The sequence below is a fragment of the Piliocolobus tephrosceles genome, chromosome 10 (genome assembly GCF_002776525.5).
Source record: "Piliocolobus tephrosceles isolate RC106 chromosome 10, ASM277652v3, whole genome shotgun sequence".
Taxonomy (NCBI): domain Eukaryota; kingdom Metazoa; phylum Chordata; class Mammalia; order Primates; family Cercopithecidae; genus Piliocolobus; species Piliocolobus tephrosceles.
This window is the reverse complement of record NC_045443.1, coordinates 104197796-104215679: the sequence shown is the minus strand read 5'-3', so window position 1 is coordinate 104215679 and position 17884 is coordinate 104197796. Positions and strand designations below refer to the sequence as shown.

General features: G+C 43.3%; 1 protein-coding gene and 1 long non-coding RNA gene across 3 annotated transcripts in view; one reads left to right on the top strand and one right to left on the bottom strand.

The window, feature by feature from the left end:
- The window catches only part of LOC111528398, a 275213-nt gene that overhangs the window by 160771 nt on the left and 96558 nt on the right, over positions 1 to 17884 (top strand). The window lies entirely within an intron of this gene.
- Positions 1 to 17884, bottom strand: part of RFX4 (regulatory factor X4) — a 179150-nt gene that overhangs the window by 148702 nt on the left and 12564 nt on the right. The window contains exons 1-2 of one of the 2 annotated variants that reach the window (XM_023194372.3): positions 11697 to 11899; positions 4173 to 4259 (exon numbers count right to left, since the gene is read on the bottom strand). In XM_023194372.3, the coding sequence (XP_023050140.1) occupies positions 4173 to 4259; positions 11697 to 11766 (157 nt within the window). In that variant the 5' untranslated portion in view covers positions 11767 to 11899. Of the gene's footprint in view, positions 1 to 4172; positions 4260 to 11696; positions 11900 to 17884 lie in introns of those variants that run through there. The other variant, XM_023194451.3, reaches the window with a different exon arrangement.

Here is a 17884-nt window from a genome sequence, read left to right as displayed (position 1 = left end):
TTTTTTTTTTTTTTTTTTTTTTTTTTTTTTTTTTTTTTTGCAGAAATAGAAAAATCCATTCTAAAATTCATATGGAATCTCAAGGGACTTTGAATAGCCAAAACGATCTTGAAAAAGAAGAACATGAGAGGTCACACATTTCCTGATTTCAAAACTTACTACAAAGCTACAGTCTGGTTCTGGCATAAAGACAGACATACAGATCAATGGAATAATATGGAAAGCCCAGAAATAAACCTCCACATACATGATCAAGTGTTTTTTGACAACAATGGCAAGACCATTCAATGGGGGAAAGAACAGTCTTTTCAACAAATGGTGCTGGGGAACCTGGATACCAACATGCAAAAGAATAAAGCTGGACTCGGACGGGCACAGTGGCTCATGCCTGTAATTCCAGCACTTTGGGAGGCTGAGGGGGGCAGATCATGAGGTCAGGAGTTCGAGACCAACTTGACCAACATGGTGAAACCCTGTCTGTACTAAAAAAAAAAATACAAAAATTAGCCTGGCATGGTAGCACATGCCTGTAATCCCAGCTACTCAGGAGGCTGAGGCAGGAGAATCACTTGAACGTGGGAGGCGGAGGTTGCAGTGAGCCAAGACAGCACCACTGCACTCCAGCCTGGGCGACAGAGTGAGACTCTGTCTAAAAAAAAAAGAATAAAGCTGGACTCTTACCTAATACCATACACAAATATTAGCTCAAAACAGATAAAAAATCTAAATGTAAGGTCTAAAACTGTAAAACTCTCAGAAAAAAAAAGGCAAAAGCTTCACAACATTGGATCTGACAATGATTTCTTAGATATGACACTAAAGGCACAGACAACAAAAGAAAAAATAGTTAAATTGGATGCATTAGAATAAAAATTTCTGTGCATTAAAGAACACAATCAACAGAGTGAAAAAGCAAGCCATGGGATAGGAGGAAATATTTGCAAGTATATATAACTGATAAGACATTAATAACCAGAATATATAAAGAACTCCTAAAACAATAGAAAACAATCTGATTTTAAAATGGGCAAAGAACTTAGACATAAGCCGGGCGCGGTGGCTCACGCCTGTAATCCCAGCACTTTGGGAGGCTAAGGCGGGCAGATCACAAGGTCAGGAGATCGAGACCATCCTGGCTAACACGGTGAAACCTCGTCTCTACTAAAAATACAAAAAATTAGCCGGGTGTGGTGGCGGGCGCCTGTAGTCCCAGCTACTCGGGAGGCTGAGGCAGGAGAATGGCGTAGGCCTGGGAGGCGGAGCTTGCAGTGAGCCGAGATCACGCCACTGCACTCCAGCCTGGGTGACAGAGCGAGACTCCGTCACAAAAAAAAAAAAAAAAAGAACTTAGACATTTCTTCAGAGAAGGTATGCAAATGGTGAATAAGCACATGAAAAGATGTTCAACATCACCAACCATTAAGTAATTGCAAATGAAAACCACAATGAGATACCATTTTATATTCATTAGGATGGCTATTATTTAAAATAATAATAATAAATGATGACTAGGAACTGGTAAAATTGGAACTCTTGTGCCTTGCTGGTGGAAATGTAAAGTGATACAGCCACTATGGAAACCAGTTTTGTGGTTTCTCAAAAAATTAAACACAGAGTTACCATATGGTCCAACAATTTCATTTCTGGGTATATATCCCCAAAAGAATTCGGTGCAGAGACTTGAAAAGATATTTGTATGCCTGTGTTCACAACAGTGTTATTTACAATGACCAAAGAATAGAAACAACTCAATTGCCCATCAATGTCTTAATGGATAAAGAAAATGTGACATATCCATACAGTGGAATATTATTCAGCCTTCAAAAGGAAGAAAATTCTGACACATGCTACAACATGGATTAACCTTGAAGGCATAATGCTAAGTGAAACATGCCAGTTATAAAAAGACAAATACTTTACAACTCCACTTATATAAGATACTTAGAGCAGTCAAATTAACAGAGGCAGAAAGTAGAATAGTAGTTGTCAGAGACTGAGGCAAAAGGAGAATGAGAAGCTACTGTTTAACCGGTACAGAGTTTCAGTCTCGGAAGATGAAAAAATCTCTGGAAATGAATGGTGTAGATGGCTGCACAACAAGGTGAATGTACTTAACGCCAATGAATTGTACATTTCAAATGATTAAATGATAAATGTTATGTTATGTAGATTTTGCCAAAATTAAATAAAACTTAGAATATTCAGATATGTTTTCTTCTTCTTCTTCTTTTTTTTTTTTTTCCAGATGGAGTCTCGCTCTGTCGCCTAGGCTGGAGTGCAGTGGCACAATCTCGGCTCACTGAAAGCTCTGCCTCCCGGGTTCACGCCATTCTCCTGCCTCAGCCTCCCGAGTAGCTGGGACTATAGGTGCCCGCCACCACGCTCAGCTAATTTTTTGTATTTTTAGTAGAGATGGGGTTTACTGTGTTAGCCAGGATGGTCTCGATCTCCTGACCTCGTGATCTGCCTGCCTTGGCCTCCCAAAATGGTGGGATTACAGGTGTGAGCCACCACGCCTGGCCTTGTTCTTTTTTTTTTTTTGAGATGGAGTCTCACTGTGTTGCCCAGGCAGGAGTGCAGTGGCATGATCTTGGCTCACTGCAAGCTCTGTGTCCCGGATTCATGCCATTCTCCTGCCTCAGCCTCCCGAGTAGTGTTTTATTCTTAGTAATCAAAAACTTGAAACAACTAAATATTCATCAACACTTAAAAGATCTGTAAATTGTGATATATGCATACAGTGAAATACTATACAGCAATGAGAAAGAAATAACTACTGCTAGAGACAACAACATGAATGAATCTCACAGACATTATATTGACTGAGAAAAGTTACCCACAAAAGAATACAGAGTCCATTATCCCATTTATATGAAGTTTTAAAAGCAGGCAAAAACAGGCTATACTGATAAGTCAGGACAGTAGTGACTGATGAGGAAGTCTCCTGGGGGACAAGAAATGTTCTATATCTTTTTCTGGGTGGTAATGACACCAGTGGATACAATATGTAAAGAAAAAAAACCATCAAACTACTCACATAAGATTTGTATAGTTTACGTTCAATGTAACTCAGGTTTTTTTTTTTTTGAGACAGAGTCTCGCTCTGTCACCCAGGCTAGAGTGCAGTGGCACAAACTCGGCTCACTGCAAGCTCCGCCTCCCAGGTTCACGCCATTCTCCTGCCTCAGCCTCCCGAGTAGCTGGGACTACAGGCGCCCACCACCATGCCCGGCTAATTTTTTGTATTTTTAGGAAAGACGGGGTTTCACCGTGGTCTCGATCTCCTGACCTCATGATCCTCCCGCCTTGGCCTCCCAAAGTGCTGGGATTACAGGCATGAGCCACCGCACCCGGCCAATGTAGCTCAGTTTTATAAAATGAAGTGACATGGTGATGACACAATGACAACCTCAGCTAACACTCAGGAGGCGGCTATTGAGTAGATCTAGCAAATGTTCTAGGGGATTGTGGAGCAGGTGGGCCGGGGCTCATGCTTTCAGAAAACTGAACTAAGGAGATGCGCTTTACCAACCATGGAAGAAAGTCATTTCTGACTCTGCAAAAAATTGGACTTATAATAAGCTGATCTCTCCTTTTTAGTGTTTAAGTTAAAAATACAAGTCCCAAGTAGCCTACTGCTCTTAATATAGCACCCAGAAGCCCCAGTCTGACATAACACAGGGCAAGGTGTAAACACAGGAGTGTACATCTTTCAGTTAACTCTAGCTCTCTAGTCCGAGAACTGGAAGAAATTTCTGCTTTCTGATATCAAGGACATTTATGACTAAAACAATAATCCTGTGACACAACTACTTTGAACCCATATTTACAGTGGACACTGAGAATGGCCTTTCCCAACCAGGGACCACATTTACCTGACTGGAGCATCACTATAACAAGGTCTTTGGGAACGCAGGCTAGCAAGTCCCCTGCAGAAGTTGAGTCTGTAAATAGCAAGTTTTTGCTATGGCCTCAGTTTCCAGGTCTACCTGAATGGATTCCACTCCCTATTGTGAAATATTACAGAGAGGTCCTGGGATATTTCATAAATAGGTGGAGAGCATCTTGTTCCAGGTGACTTGGCCCAGCCTAGCAATCTAGAGGCACTACCCTCCCATCAGGACACTGGCCATGTCTGAGAGGTCATGGAAGAATGAGTTTCAAGCACTTACTTTCATCATTAGAAACATTCCCCAGAGATGTGTGGCTGGAATAACGTTTGTTTTCACTTTCGTTGAGACATCTTTCAATCCAGCTCTCTAAAAAAAAAAAAAAAGAAAAGAAAAAAAAGAAAGAAAGAAAGAAAAGAAAAAGAAAAAGAAAATCACAGAATTGCTGTGGGTGTTTGAGAAGAGACAGAACATCATAAATGCATTAGATTTAAATGCTCATCAACATTCATGTGGCATCTGCCCAGACTGGAATGGGATTTTACACGGAGTTCCATGTGCACCACTGCTGCTGCTGATGAGACTGCAGAGTAGTTTGGATGCAAAATGGCTCTTTGAAGCCTCACTTTTGTATTTCTTGGTCAGATTCTACGAATTCTGGAGTATTTGTAGTACCAACTGAGGATTATCTTTCTGAGCAAAGAAGGTATGTTCCTGAGTAGCAGTTTGTAAAACCAGACTTGGTCAACTGAATCACTGGTGGTGGTTTGTAAACTTGTGAATTAGCAGCAGAACTTTTCTTCAAGTGGAAACAAAAAGAAAAACAGGTAAAACTTTAGGGACTCTGGTTGGAAGAGGACAGGGAACCTTGTAGCTTGCCTCCCTTTGGCCAGGGACCCCTCAAAGAGCTCTCACAGACCGGAAGCCATAGCAGGAGGAGAAATCAAAAGCACTATGGTAGCTATGCAGCCCTTTTTTTTTTTTTTTTTTTTTTTTTTGAGATGGAGTTTGCTCTTGTCACCTAGGCTGAAGTGCAATGGCGTGATCTCAGCTCACTGCAACCTCCGCCTCCCGGGCTCATGCTATTCTCCTGCCTCAGTCTCCTGAGTAGCTGGGAAGGCGCCTGCCACCAAGCCCTGCTAATTTTTGTAGTTTCAGTAGAGACGGATTTTCACCATGTTGGCCAGGCTGGTCTCGAACTCCTGACCTCAGGCGATCCGCCTGCCTTGGCCTCCCAAAGTGCTGGGATTACAGGCGTGAGCCATTGTGCCCAGCCACTATGGAGCCGTTTTAAAATCCAAGACTGTGGGGTTTTTTTTTTCTTTAATCCAATTTCAAAGGCTACAAATGTATTTGTTGCAATGTAGTGTAATGCTTATTCTGTTTTCTAGACCACCCGCCATTCATTCATTCATTCATTCATTCATTCATTCATTCACAACATCAGCTAAGTACAGTCAGCTCTACTATAACACTTGTCTTGAGAAAACAAATGTGTCCCAATGCAAGTGATATATTTGGGAACAATCTGAGCATAGTGCAAACTCTGTGTCTCTTTATGCTCCATTTATTTCATAAAAAACATTAGGTGAATGCAGAAAACTCAACACCCCCACCCCCATTATACTGAGCACCACAGAAATGTGCAGAACACACTCATGTTCACACCTCAGACATCTACCAGCTACTTTGGTCCACATTGTGCTATGAGTCATACCTGCTCACTTCATAATAACTCACAGGCTGCAACCCTTCCGATATCCACCTCTAAAGGCAATCTTCAGGTCTTTTCCAAGGTGAAGTGCCATTTTTATTGGATTTGTGTATTTCTAAACCATTTAAATGTGCAAAACTGTGAAATCATTTTTATTAGGTTTCTGTCTTTTATTATGTGTCACTGACAAGGTTTTTCAGTATTGTGCCCCTAAGCTTATTTTTCCAGTAAACCCAGTGGTCTTTGTTGGCCGATTCTGTATAATGTGGTGATTTTTAGGAAGGCATATGGGGTGTTATAGCAGAAATGGCTATACCTATGGCTGCAGGCTTTTGGGCAGTGTGGTTCCCCATTGCCTTCTTTATGATCTGGGAGCTGGTATTTATTGAACACCTATTTGAACATGCCAGCCCTCTGCATAAGTTATTTCATTGAGTCTTCACAACAACTCTCTGAAGCAAGGATTTTAATCTCTACTTTTCCTAGAAAGCAACTGGGATTTAGAGGGATTAAGTAATGTGACTCTTCATAATTCAAAGAGCTGAGGAAAAGATCATTAGTTAACACCTTAGGTTACACACTGTAAAAAGAAGCCACATAGACGAGTAAGCTATGTGGAGAGGGGAAATCAATGTCAACAGCCGGGAGAGATGTCGGATTTTTGTTTTGTTTTGTATTTTATGTTCCAACAAACTGCTCTTTTAAAAGCTGCTTCCAAAATTGTGAATAAGTAGGGGGAAAATATCCGAGGAGAGGAACAAGGGCCAGCTTGTTGAGAGGATATGGAAATCTGGTATTTCCCAGGAAATACTGAGGAGCAGAGAAAATCAAAACATGAAAACGCTGCTCCTTGCAGATATCGAATGCACAGTGTGGAGACAGACAGCTTGTAATGTTTCAAAGCTGGGGGTAGGTGTCTGTCATCACACTGTATCCAAACACACATCTGCTTACAAATCTCCAGAATTCGTTTCAGGACTCTCCAGAATGTCTCCGCTTAGATCTTCTCATCCTTTCAATTTCTGGCTCATTTTCTCTGGCAGCAGCTATGGCTACATTTAGATGGCATCTGCTGAAGTTTGCAGCCCCTGCCTCCACCAAACCATACCACCAAAAGCAATATCTATAGTTTTGGGCCAAGCCCTGGTCTTCCTAGATAGGTATACACACCCAGCCACTCTCACACGCACTCACATCTACACCCCAATCCCCCCTTTGTCAGAAACAGGAACTGAGGGAAGCACTCGCCCTCTCACCCATTTGCCTGCACTGGATTCAGGCCTGTTAACATCAGAGTCCTTAGAAGGGCCTGTTCTCGCAGGCGAGAACCCCCCGTGACTGGTGGGACATTCTCTGAAGAATTTGTGGCAACATTCCCGAGACGAGCTTGTTCTAATAACCAGGTAAGCCAAGAGAGCACAGCGCCCACCCACAAGAGTTCAAGTAAAGAAAGAACTTTCCTGATGGCAGCACCTGTCCTCCACACTGTGCAATCCCACACTGGAGAGAGATGAAAGCAAAGCTACAAGAAGTGGGAGAGGGTGGGAGGTGCCATGAAAATGAAAGAGAAGACATTTCACCCATCGCACCCACTCAGATCTCTCTGACCCCACAGTCTATATGCCTGTAGCCAACTGTGCTCCCTGGGGCAACCCAGAATAAGTCTGGTCTCACTGGCACATCGCAGATATGAGAAGATAACCATCATTTCCCCATATTTCTGGTTGAAGTACCCCCATCAAAGAACCGCATTGTTTCAGCTCTTTCTTGGAAAAAAATGTTCCCATTTCTTTGCCATCCAGTTCACCTGCTTCTGGGTGTCTTCTAGTTAATCAATGTCCATGTGAACACGTGGCACTTGGGATAGACTCTGAGGGTTCAGACCATGGTCTGAACAGTGAAAGAACCGTCACCTGTGTCGTTCTGGACAGTTGGAGTTCTCATGCATTCAAGGCCTTGCATTCCAGACTATGTGGATGCAACACTCTGAGATATCCAAACCAGATATGGGCCTTGAATCTGCAGGGGCACTTTGACCTTTGTCTTCTTCCCTAGTGGAGCTCTTAGGAGTGGCATCTCCAATTCATGTCTCATAAGCCAGGTAGCTTCCTATGACTGGAAGGCCTCTCTTTAGATCAGCTGAAGACAACGTTATGTACTTTAAAATTACTTTTAACAATGGATTTCGGTCTTGCAGAGGTCAAGAATTACTTGGGCAGAATGACATGTATACTGAATTTTAAATGAAACACTGTGTTCTCCCACCTTACTGATTTGCAGGTGATGTGATTTTATAATAATAAAGTTCAGTATATATTGAGCTTTCACTATGGGTGAGGTATCATACAACTGCATTACATACATCATCATACTTAATACTTATTACAGTCCTAGAGGTGGGTGCTATTAATAGGCCCATTTTAGAGATAAGAAAACTAAGGCTCAGAGAGATTCAGTGACTTGTCCAAAGTCATCTGGCTAGTAAGAGGAAGACCAGCATTCAAACTCAGGTCATAATCACAATGCTCTCTCCAAATGTGAACTGAGCTTTCTCCTCCTATGTCCCATTTCGTCCCCAGAACAATGTGCCAATTCTGCAGCATTTTTCTCAGTCTGCTTTGTATTCGAACTTTTGCTAAAACTCTACCTATATAATGCGCTAAATTCATTTACATATTCTTTGTCAGCCTCTATCATACACAGAAACCTCTTCAGTTTAGAATTTAAACCTCTTAAGAATGGAGCCTGTTTTATTCTATTTCTTTTGACTCTCTACTAGTACTGTTATAAAATTTTCCTGTAGTCTGGCCTCAATAACTGTTACATTAGTGACACATATGTCAAAGAATGCATAGCTTATATGTCGATACATCCACATATCTATAGAATTTCCTAATCATTTTCTCTCTCTCTCTTTTTTTTTAACCACATAAGGCATGGAAAAGTATAACACATCAAAGGCGATTTTCCAAATAAAGCAAAATTCAACACACATTTATTTTGTGCCTTCTAGATGCAAGAAGCTGTGCTAAAGAGAAGCTGTAGTGGCCAGGCGCAGTGGCTCACGCCTATAATCCCAGCACTTTGGGAGGCTGAGACAGGCCGATAAAGACCAGCCTGGCCAATGTGGCAAAACCCCGTCTCTACTACAAACACAAAAATTAGCTGGGTGTGGGTAGCATGCACCTGTAATCCCAGCTACTCGGGAGGCTGAGGCAAGAGAATCGCTTGAACCTGGAAGGCAGAGATTGCAGTGAGCTGAGATTGCACCACTGCACTCCAGCCTGGGTGACAGAGTGAGACTCCATTTCAAAAAAAAAAAAAAAAGAGAGAGAGAGAGAAGCTATAGTGATATAAACATGAACAAGACTGGCTTCTGCCCTCTAGTTACCAAGTAGAAAGTAAGGCATCTGCTACTCCCTGAGCTCATGAGTGCAGGACTCTGTCATTTTTGTCTATCATCTCACACCCAGTGGCTGGCCCTGTGCCTGGCTCCATAGATGTTGCACAATAAAGACATGTTTTTTCCTAAAAACTTAATTAAGTTCCTATTGCGTGCCAGGTACTATAGAAGCCATTTTCACATATGTTGTCTAAATTGGACCCAGAACAACATTACATGTCATGTTTTCATATCTCTAATTATAGATATGGAAAGTTAGGCTTGAAGCAAAAGTTCTAAAGGAAGGCAGACTGTGATCAATGCTGCAATACTGGTACTGAGTTCTGGGGACAGCATGGGACATAGGAGAAAGAGAGTTCAGTTCCTACTGAGATAACTTCCTATTCCCAATTGCCTCATTCTTGATCTATAAAAATCATCTGACCTGTTAGTAAGGACCAAGCTTGTGCAAGTGCCTAAGAGGATTTGCCTACAGCTGTGAGCAGAGGCTTCTGGGCTGTGAAGCATCCCTTCCCCTGGTTCATCTGGGATTATGGGCAGGAAGGAGGAGGCAGATAATGCCTATGGATTTTCACTTTCAGGGAGTTCAGTCCACATTCCTTAGAGGAAGATCTTTGTGCCTCTTCACTTTGGACTGAAGATTTGGAAACCTCAATGTGAAGTTATTTTCTTGGGTACATATAATGAGGTTGAGCAGTGCCATATATAGTTATCAGGTTTTCTACAAGGCTTCATTCTCTTTACAGCAGCAAAGAATAACTCAGAAGTAGCCGCATCGGGGACATGGCACGTCCAAGGCAGTTCAAGGTTCAGAGTGGTGCTTCACAAACCCATATTGACCTGGCAGAGAGGGCCTGTTAAGATGGTTATCAAGAGCCAGGTAATCCTTGAAGTTTATAGGACACATTGACAGGAATCTCTTAGATTATCCGTGCATCCATTTATTCATTTTCCAAATAATTATCAAGTATCTTCAGAGTTCAAATAGAAGAGATGAACAAAAGCTATTCAACATGACACACATACATTACACAGGATATCTCTGGTGGACTAGCGTCTCAAGACCTAAAACTATCTGGGTTTTTGTTGTTGTTGATTCCCTTTTTAAAAAATCACTTACTTTTCCCACCCTTAACACGTAAGTTCTAATGACCTTGTCTATCTTGTTCAGTACCTTGTCCCCAGGAGCCTAGTACAGTATTGGGCACATAGCTGTAGTGATGCTTGTGATGAAGAAAAGTAAAGGAAGAAAATAATGGAGAATGAGAGAGGAGGAGCGGGAATTCTCCACCAGAAAGGCCTCTGGGAAGAAACAGCCTGTGAGCAGACACTGAGTTTAGTGAGGGAGCAAGGTTTCCCAAGATTCAGAAAGAGGGGACCACAAGGGCGAAGGTTACCCCCAACCCCAGGAAAGATCATGCTTGACTTGTTTGAGGAATGGCAAGAAGGCTCAGGGGGCTGATGCAGAGTGATCAAGGGGGAGGTGGTACAACACGAGAGAGAAGACAGAGATGGGCTGGGTAGAAAGTGAGGTTTGGAGCTCAAATCCGACTGGATTTCAAATCCCAGCCTGGCCACTTACTAGTTATGTAACATTGGGACGGTTCCTAAACCGTCCTGAATTCTTACCTACCTGATTTCTTCAAAGATTAACTGGAATTATAAAGGTAAAGCACTTAGTGTGTTTGGCTTTAAGAGCCGTAGAAAAATGAGGAAGGCGTGGTCTCTATCCACCAGGAACTCACAGCTGAGTGACAGGGACAGATGCCTAATGGTGATGTCTGGCATTTATTGAGTGACCTCCAGTGCTGGTCGCTCCGCTCCACATGCTTCATCTCTGTTGCTCACAGCAACTGAAACGGAGACTTGACTAACTTTGATTTGCAAGAATGAAACTCAGACCCAGAGAAGCTAGTTGGTGGCTGAGCTAGGTCAGGTCTGTCTGACTCCAAGGCTGGGGTGTGCTCACTGCCCACACTGCCCACACTGCCTCTACAAGCAGGTACCAGGAGTGTTTGTATTATAATAAGATGCTGTGGGGCATAGAGAGGAGAGCTTCCATAGAGAGGAAAGCCTGGCTGCTTCACAGACGGGGTGGCATTTCAGCTGGTCCTTAAAGGATTCAGCACCTGCCAGACCAAGGAGGGAAGCAGGGCATTTCAGGCAGGAGGGCTGCCTTCAGGACAAAGGCACAAAGCTGTGAAAGGCCTGGTGGTTCTGGGAAAGGTGAAGAGTTCGCCGACCTGTGACTCCCAGTGCTGGGAGACAGGTGGAAGAGTCCGTTAGGAGCAGATTGCAAAGGCCTTGCCCGCCGGGCCCACCAGGCCACGAAGCCTGCAGGCAGCTGGGAGCCAGCCGTGGTGTTCAAGCAGTGGGGAAGTGAACACGCTGAGTTTTGTTCCTGAGGCACTGGATGAGAACACGGAGGTCCTGACTTATGCAATACCTGTAGAAAACGCCGCCTGACTTAGAAAGTGTCACCGGGATTTAATAGAGGCTGTTATTTACACTGTATCAACAGTCTCTCAGGGCACTGTGCTGGGGCCTATTTTAGGAACTTGGAGCTCCAGAAACGCTACAAAAGAGTTGACGCGCCACACTCACAGCTACCAAGGGCGGGCCTGGCCCCGGTTCCCCCTGGGGGTGCCAGGCCCACCCCAGTCTCCTCTCCCTGGGCCCTGGTCATTACCAGTGGAACGGCGCCGTCGAGGCCTGGTCCTGTCGCCTCCCACACCAGGGTGGGCTCTCCTTTTGATCATTCTCTCAGCCCCTTTCTGTCTCTCTCCTGGCTCCCTGCCCGTGGCAGTGGCGACACACAGAAGCTTGGAGAAGCCCAGGAAGCCAGCAGCTGTGGCCTCTCCAGGGGGTGGCTCAGGTCAGTGGGTTGCCATGGCAACGCCACAGGCCCTGCCCCAGGGGCTGCTGGGTTCCAGGAAGGGGCCCTGCCCCGCCTCTCCTTTCATTCCTTCCCCCGTTTACCAAGTATTGATTTAGCACCTACTGTTTGCCAGGTTCTGAGCAGCTAGTGATGAACATGGCAGACAAGGTCCCTGCTCTCAGAGAGCTTACATTCTGCAGTGGAGACAAAGACAAATTAGCAAGAAGACAGCAGAAAGTAAGTGTTATGAAGAAAATAAAGCCATAGAATGGGAGATCAAGAGAGGTGGGGGTGCTTTTTGGGCAGTGGGGACACTGAAGGCCTCTCTGATGAGGTGATGTTGGAGTGCAAGGGTCTGGGTGGCCTTGGGTGTATGAGGAGAAGCCAGGAGGCCAGCATGGCGAAGCAGGAGATGGGGAAAGCAGCAGGAAATGAGGTAGAAAGTTGGGAAGAATCCAAAGTATGTAGGGACTTGCAGACTCTCCTAGGAACTTCACATTTATTCCAAGTGTGCTAAGAAGCTATTGGAGGACTTTAAATAGGTGACGTGGACTGCACTGGCTCAGAAAGGGTAGCCCACATTCATTCATCCCTGTTTTCATTTGGCAACTATTTATGGGCTACCATGCACCGGGGCTGACTACACAGGAGGGACACAGCCTCAATGGACAGTTCTGTCTTTTTGGAAGATTAGAGTTTAGTGTGGACAACTATAAATAATCACATAGCGATGCAATTACCAAGAGTGCCACACGAGAGAAAAAAAGGGGGGTTGGGTCTAATCTGGGGGTAGTTAGGAAGCTTCTTGGAGGAAGCAGCATTAAACTGGCAGCTAAAGAATGCGAAGGCACGAACCAGGTGGAGGGGGAAGAAGCATCTTCCTGGCAGAAGGAACAGCATGTGCGAAGTTCTTGAAGCAGGCAGAAGAAAGATGCATTCGAGAAACTGACAAGCAGCCTGAGCATGACTACACACATTGATTCAGGTATCAATACATGTTTCCTGAGATCATGCTACTTGATAAGCACTTTTCGAGATGCCATAGGGGATGCACATACATAAGCCTTGCTTCTGTACTCAGTGCTGGGTTAAGGAGTCTGGATTGTATTCAGTAGGTCGTTGGGAACCTCATAAAGTTTTTTAGTGGAGTGGGGCAGAAGTAAAGCAGTTCTGTGGGCAACTTCATCTGGTGCTGCTAAACGTGTTTTAGAGGGGAGAGAATAGAAAAGGAGGCCACGGAGTAAGTGACCATATCCCTTATCATCCAAACCTGAACACTTTTGAGATTGAAAAGCACTATCATTAATAATTTTGCCAGGATCACATGCATAAACCAGGATCGAACCAAGAGAACCAAGACTTACTTGTCCCCCTCTGTAGAAGGCCACTAGAAGCTCATTATGTCTTAGAGACCTGAACTGGATGGATGAAGTAATTTGTTTAAAAGAAAGAATGCTGTGGAGAAAATATAAGAACTCTTTCCAGTTAACTGTGTTCACTCCCCAGACAATCCATGTGATCACTGGCTCTGTGTCTCTTCCTCATCAGCTGAAGTCTCAATCACAACAGGACACAGGTGAGCCTGAGATGACGCTAATATCATTCTCCTGGAATATGGCCTCCCAACACAAGCACCATAACCTTCATCATCATCGTCGTCATCGCCATTATCATCACAGTGATGACTTGCCCAAGATCACACAGTCATTAAGCTGCTGAGCAGGGATTTGAATCTGACTTGATCCTAACCACTCACCTGTGCTATGATACTGGTAATTATTATAAGCACATTAAAGTCTCACTGTGAATTCTAAGCTGTGTCTAACATAACACCAGACGTACAATAGGCGCTCAATAATGTGGCTGCCCTTTCCCTTTTTAGGGAAACTCAGTATGTAAACCTCTACAGTGGGCAAGGAAATTAACTAAGGGGTCATTATCTGCAATGTACAAGAAAAAAAAAAAAGAATGAGGGAACTCCCAATGATACACCAATGCCTTTTGTTCAGAGATCATGAACTCACCAAGAGTCTTCAGACACTAGAGAAAATTCAACCTAAGGTGTTCAGTGCCATCTCCTGTCGAAGATAATTTCAGTGTAAAAGCAGATCTCAGCTCTGAAAATATCCCTGGGAACACTAGCATTAATGTACATTATTGCATAACCAGGTTGTAAAAATTTCATTTTCCCTCAACTTCTGGGGAAAGGTGTACCTACTACTACTTAATGTTAGCAGACTTTTTTCTTTGTTTCTATTTCTACTATAACAATATTATTAAAAGATAAAATTAGGAAAAGAATCATTGAGACCAAGGCTACTTGCTCTGCATGTCATCTGATGTTATTCCAGCCTTGACATCATTGCCTTTTCTAGTTTTGGGTTTTTATTTTATTTTTACCTCTCCTGCTCTGTTTGGGGATGTGGATTCCCCCAAAACCTCAGGAGCCAGGCACTCCTGGCTACAGATGCCGAATAGATTTTAACCCAGCCTGAACTTTTGAGGTAAGCCACCAAAACATCCTTCTCCTAGGCAAAATGCCTTTATCTTTCCTGTAAGTTTATTGCAAAAATTACATTTTAAAATGTTGAAAAGAGAAACATATTTTCCCACAATCCCACCACTCTAACCTGGTAACTACCTTTCTTTTCTTTTTTTGTGTGTATTGGTCGCAAGTCTCGTATCTATAAGTGCACGTAAGAGAACTGTAACTCCAGCAAACATAGCATTTCTATTCGTTTTTCTCTTAATGTTCTACTATTATGCAGATTTTTCCTAGGGCACTACAGTCTCCATATTCATCATTGTTTGAAAGATGACCAATGTTCCATTGAGCAAGTGTTTCTATTTTCCATATGTTTCAATAAACGACTTGGTGCGTATCATTTTTTCTTTGTTTTGATCATTTCCTGAGAGTCACTTAGAAGAAGGAAAAGTTACCAGGTGGGATTATTGACTAATTACCAATGAATTGTCTGAGTTTCAGGCTTAATACTTACTAGTTCAATGAATCAAGGCAAATAAACTTCTCCAAACCTCGCTGTCTCCTTACGCGTAATATGGATAATAATAATCTGCCTACCTCATCTTAATAGTGTGAGATTTAAGTGAACAAATGCACAGAAAGCACATAGAATACTATGCTTATTCTGGACCAGAGCAAGTTCTAGACAAACGGGACAACCATAATCCCAAGAGTTTGTGTTTGACAGAGGCACCTTTTTTCCTCTTTTTCTTTATTATTTTTTTGCAACCCAGACCCGACCACCATTTTTAGAGATGGGATCTTGCTCTGTTGCCTCAGCTGGAATGCAGTGGCACCATCATAGCTCACTGCAGCCTCAAATTCCAGGGTTCAGGTGATCCTCCTGCCTCAGCCTTCCAAAGCACTGGGATTATAGGCTTCAGCCAGCACACCTGGCCTTGTTATTGTTGTTTTTAATGTCATTGTAACAGTTAAGACCATGGACTGATGAGCCAAACTGCTAGATTCAATTCTGACTTCTTTGCTCTGTGACCTTAAGGCAAGTGACTCAACCTCCTTGAGCCTTGGGTTCTTCATCTGCAAAGTGGAGTAATATCAGTAACAGCTCGCAGAGTTTATATAAGAATTGAGTGAATAAGGCACATCAGGTGCCTACATGATAAGCATTAGATGTGTTAGCTAATGTATCATGCCCACCTCTAAGGCATCCCACCTTAATCTGTACCTGAAATCACCTTTCCTGTTTGATTCTTGGGTCTCCCAATACAATTAAAAGAACTTGGCCTTGGAAGCCAGAAAGACACTAATTCTAATCCTCCCCTTAAACAATTGACTAAGTAAGCTCTGCAACCCTAGGCAAATTACTTAAGCTTGTGGGCCTCAATTTCCTCCCTATTAACTAAAAAAACTACCCCATGAGGTTATTATGAGGATTAGAATAAATAATATAAGCTCCTTAAGTGCTGATTGTATTTTATTCACTCACTATTCGCTGTATTTAGGACAGCAGTTGGCCCAGAATAGCAGATCAATAGAAGTGGAGGAAAGGACAGAAAGGAGGGAGGGAAAGGAATGAATGAATGAAGCACTAACACCATGCCTAGCACATAGTAGGGGATCCAAAGAGTGTTAGTTAATCTGTAATTTATCAGGCACAAACAAGTTTGCAGGAGCCCTTGGGGCCAGGCTTCCTAGAAAGTAAGGAAAGAGATGCAGAATCCTTTGTAATATATACATATTTTTTTTTTTTTTTTTTTTTTTTTTTTTGAGGTGGAGTCTCGCTCTGTCACCCGGACTGGAGTGCAGTGGCCGGATCTCAGCTCACTGCAAGCTCCGCCTCCTGGGTTTACGCCATTCTCCTGCCTCAGCCTCCCAACTAGCTGGGACTATAGGCGCCCGCCACCTCGCCTGGCTAGTTTTTGTATTTTTAGTAGAGACGGGGTTTCACCGTGTTAGCCAGGATGGTCTCGATCTCCTGACCTCGTGATCCGCCCGTCTTGGCCTCCCAAAGTGCTGGGATTACAGGCTTGAGCCACCGCGCCCGGCAATCCTTTGTAATATTAAAAACGGTTTGATATATATATTAAATAAATATGTATTAAGCACTAACTATGTGCAAGCCACTCTAGCAGATGCTATGCACTGTGCTAAACACAGAAAACAATGACACAGGCAAAACTCTTGAAAAACAAAGGAAGAAGCTTCAAATAACCATATAAAATCAGAATGAAAAATATACTTCCTTTTAAGTTTTTAATTGAGATGTAGGTGGCCTGATTTAAACAAAACAACAAAACAGGATCAGCTTTGGAGCAACAAACCTCAGTTTGGATACTCAGTTGCCATACAGACCAATGCATGTGACTGAATCTTACTGGTTTTTACCAGGTGTTCAATGGGAATGAATGATCATTCCAAGTCACAGGTTTATGAGATACTGCTTCAAAAGACTGAACACAGTGGAAGAACAAATTCTATAAAATTTTGTTTTCTTTTCCTATGTATTAGTACATTTTCATGCTGCTGATAAAGACATACCCGAGACTGGGCAATTTACAAAATAAAGAGGTTTGACTGGACTCACATCACAGTTCCATGTGGCTGGGAGGCCTCACAATAATGGTGGAAGGCAAGGAGGAGCAAATCACATCTTACGTAGATGGCAGCAGGCAAAGAGAGAGCTTGTGCAGAGAAACTCCCGTTTTTAAAACCATCAGATTTCATGAGACCCACTGACTATCACAAGAACAGCATGGGAAAGACCTGCTCCCATGATTCAATCATCTCCCACCAGGTCCCTCCCACAACACCTGAGAATTATGGGAGCTACAAGATGAGATTTGGGTAGGCACACAGAGCCAAACCATATCATCCTATGTGGTCTTTGTGTGTGGGGGTTGGGGAAAAAGCTCTTGGAAGCCACTAGAGGACCACAAGGTTCTCCTTGCAAGTGGTGCTCAAAGCAGCTTTTGTTTATTGAGCTTTTACGATGTGCCAAGACCTGTGCTGGTCCCTTTACGTATTACTTTATTTAATCCTCACAATACTCCATGAGGTGGGTATTTGAATAGTGCCATTTTACTGAAAAGCAAACTGAGGCTCAGAGAGGTTACCTAAGTTGCTGAGTTCATATATCCAGCCCATGGCAAAACCAATTCTCAGGAAGCCTGCTGGATTCCAGAGCCTGCACTGTTAATGATTCTATCCATGATTATAGACTGTAACATGCTATACAGTGGAAGGTGCTGTTCTTTTAACAGCCAGGTTTTTATGTTGAACCTATTCTAAGTGAAATCATGTCTGTAAGTAAATAGATATGGAGCCCTTGATGATGTGTGTAAGATGTCAAATTTCCCAAAGTAACTGGCAGGTGGGAAGATACCAGCCTAGTGGTGGTGCCAGGTTGAACTTAGAAGCTCTGAGAATGATTTGAGATGAAAGGCACACATTGCATGGAGGCACCCACTCGGGGAGGAGTGCCCGTGGGCATCCTCAGCAGCCTGCTGTGAGAGTC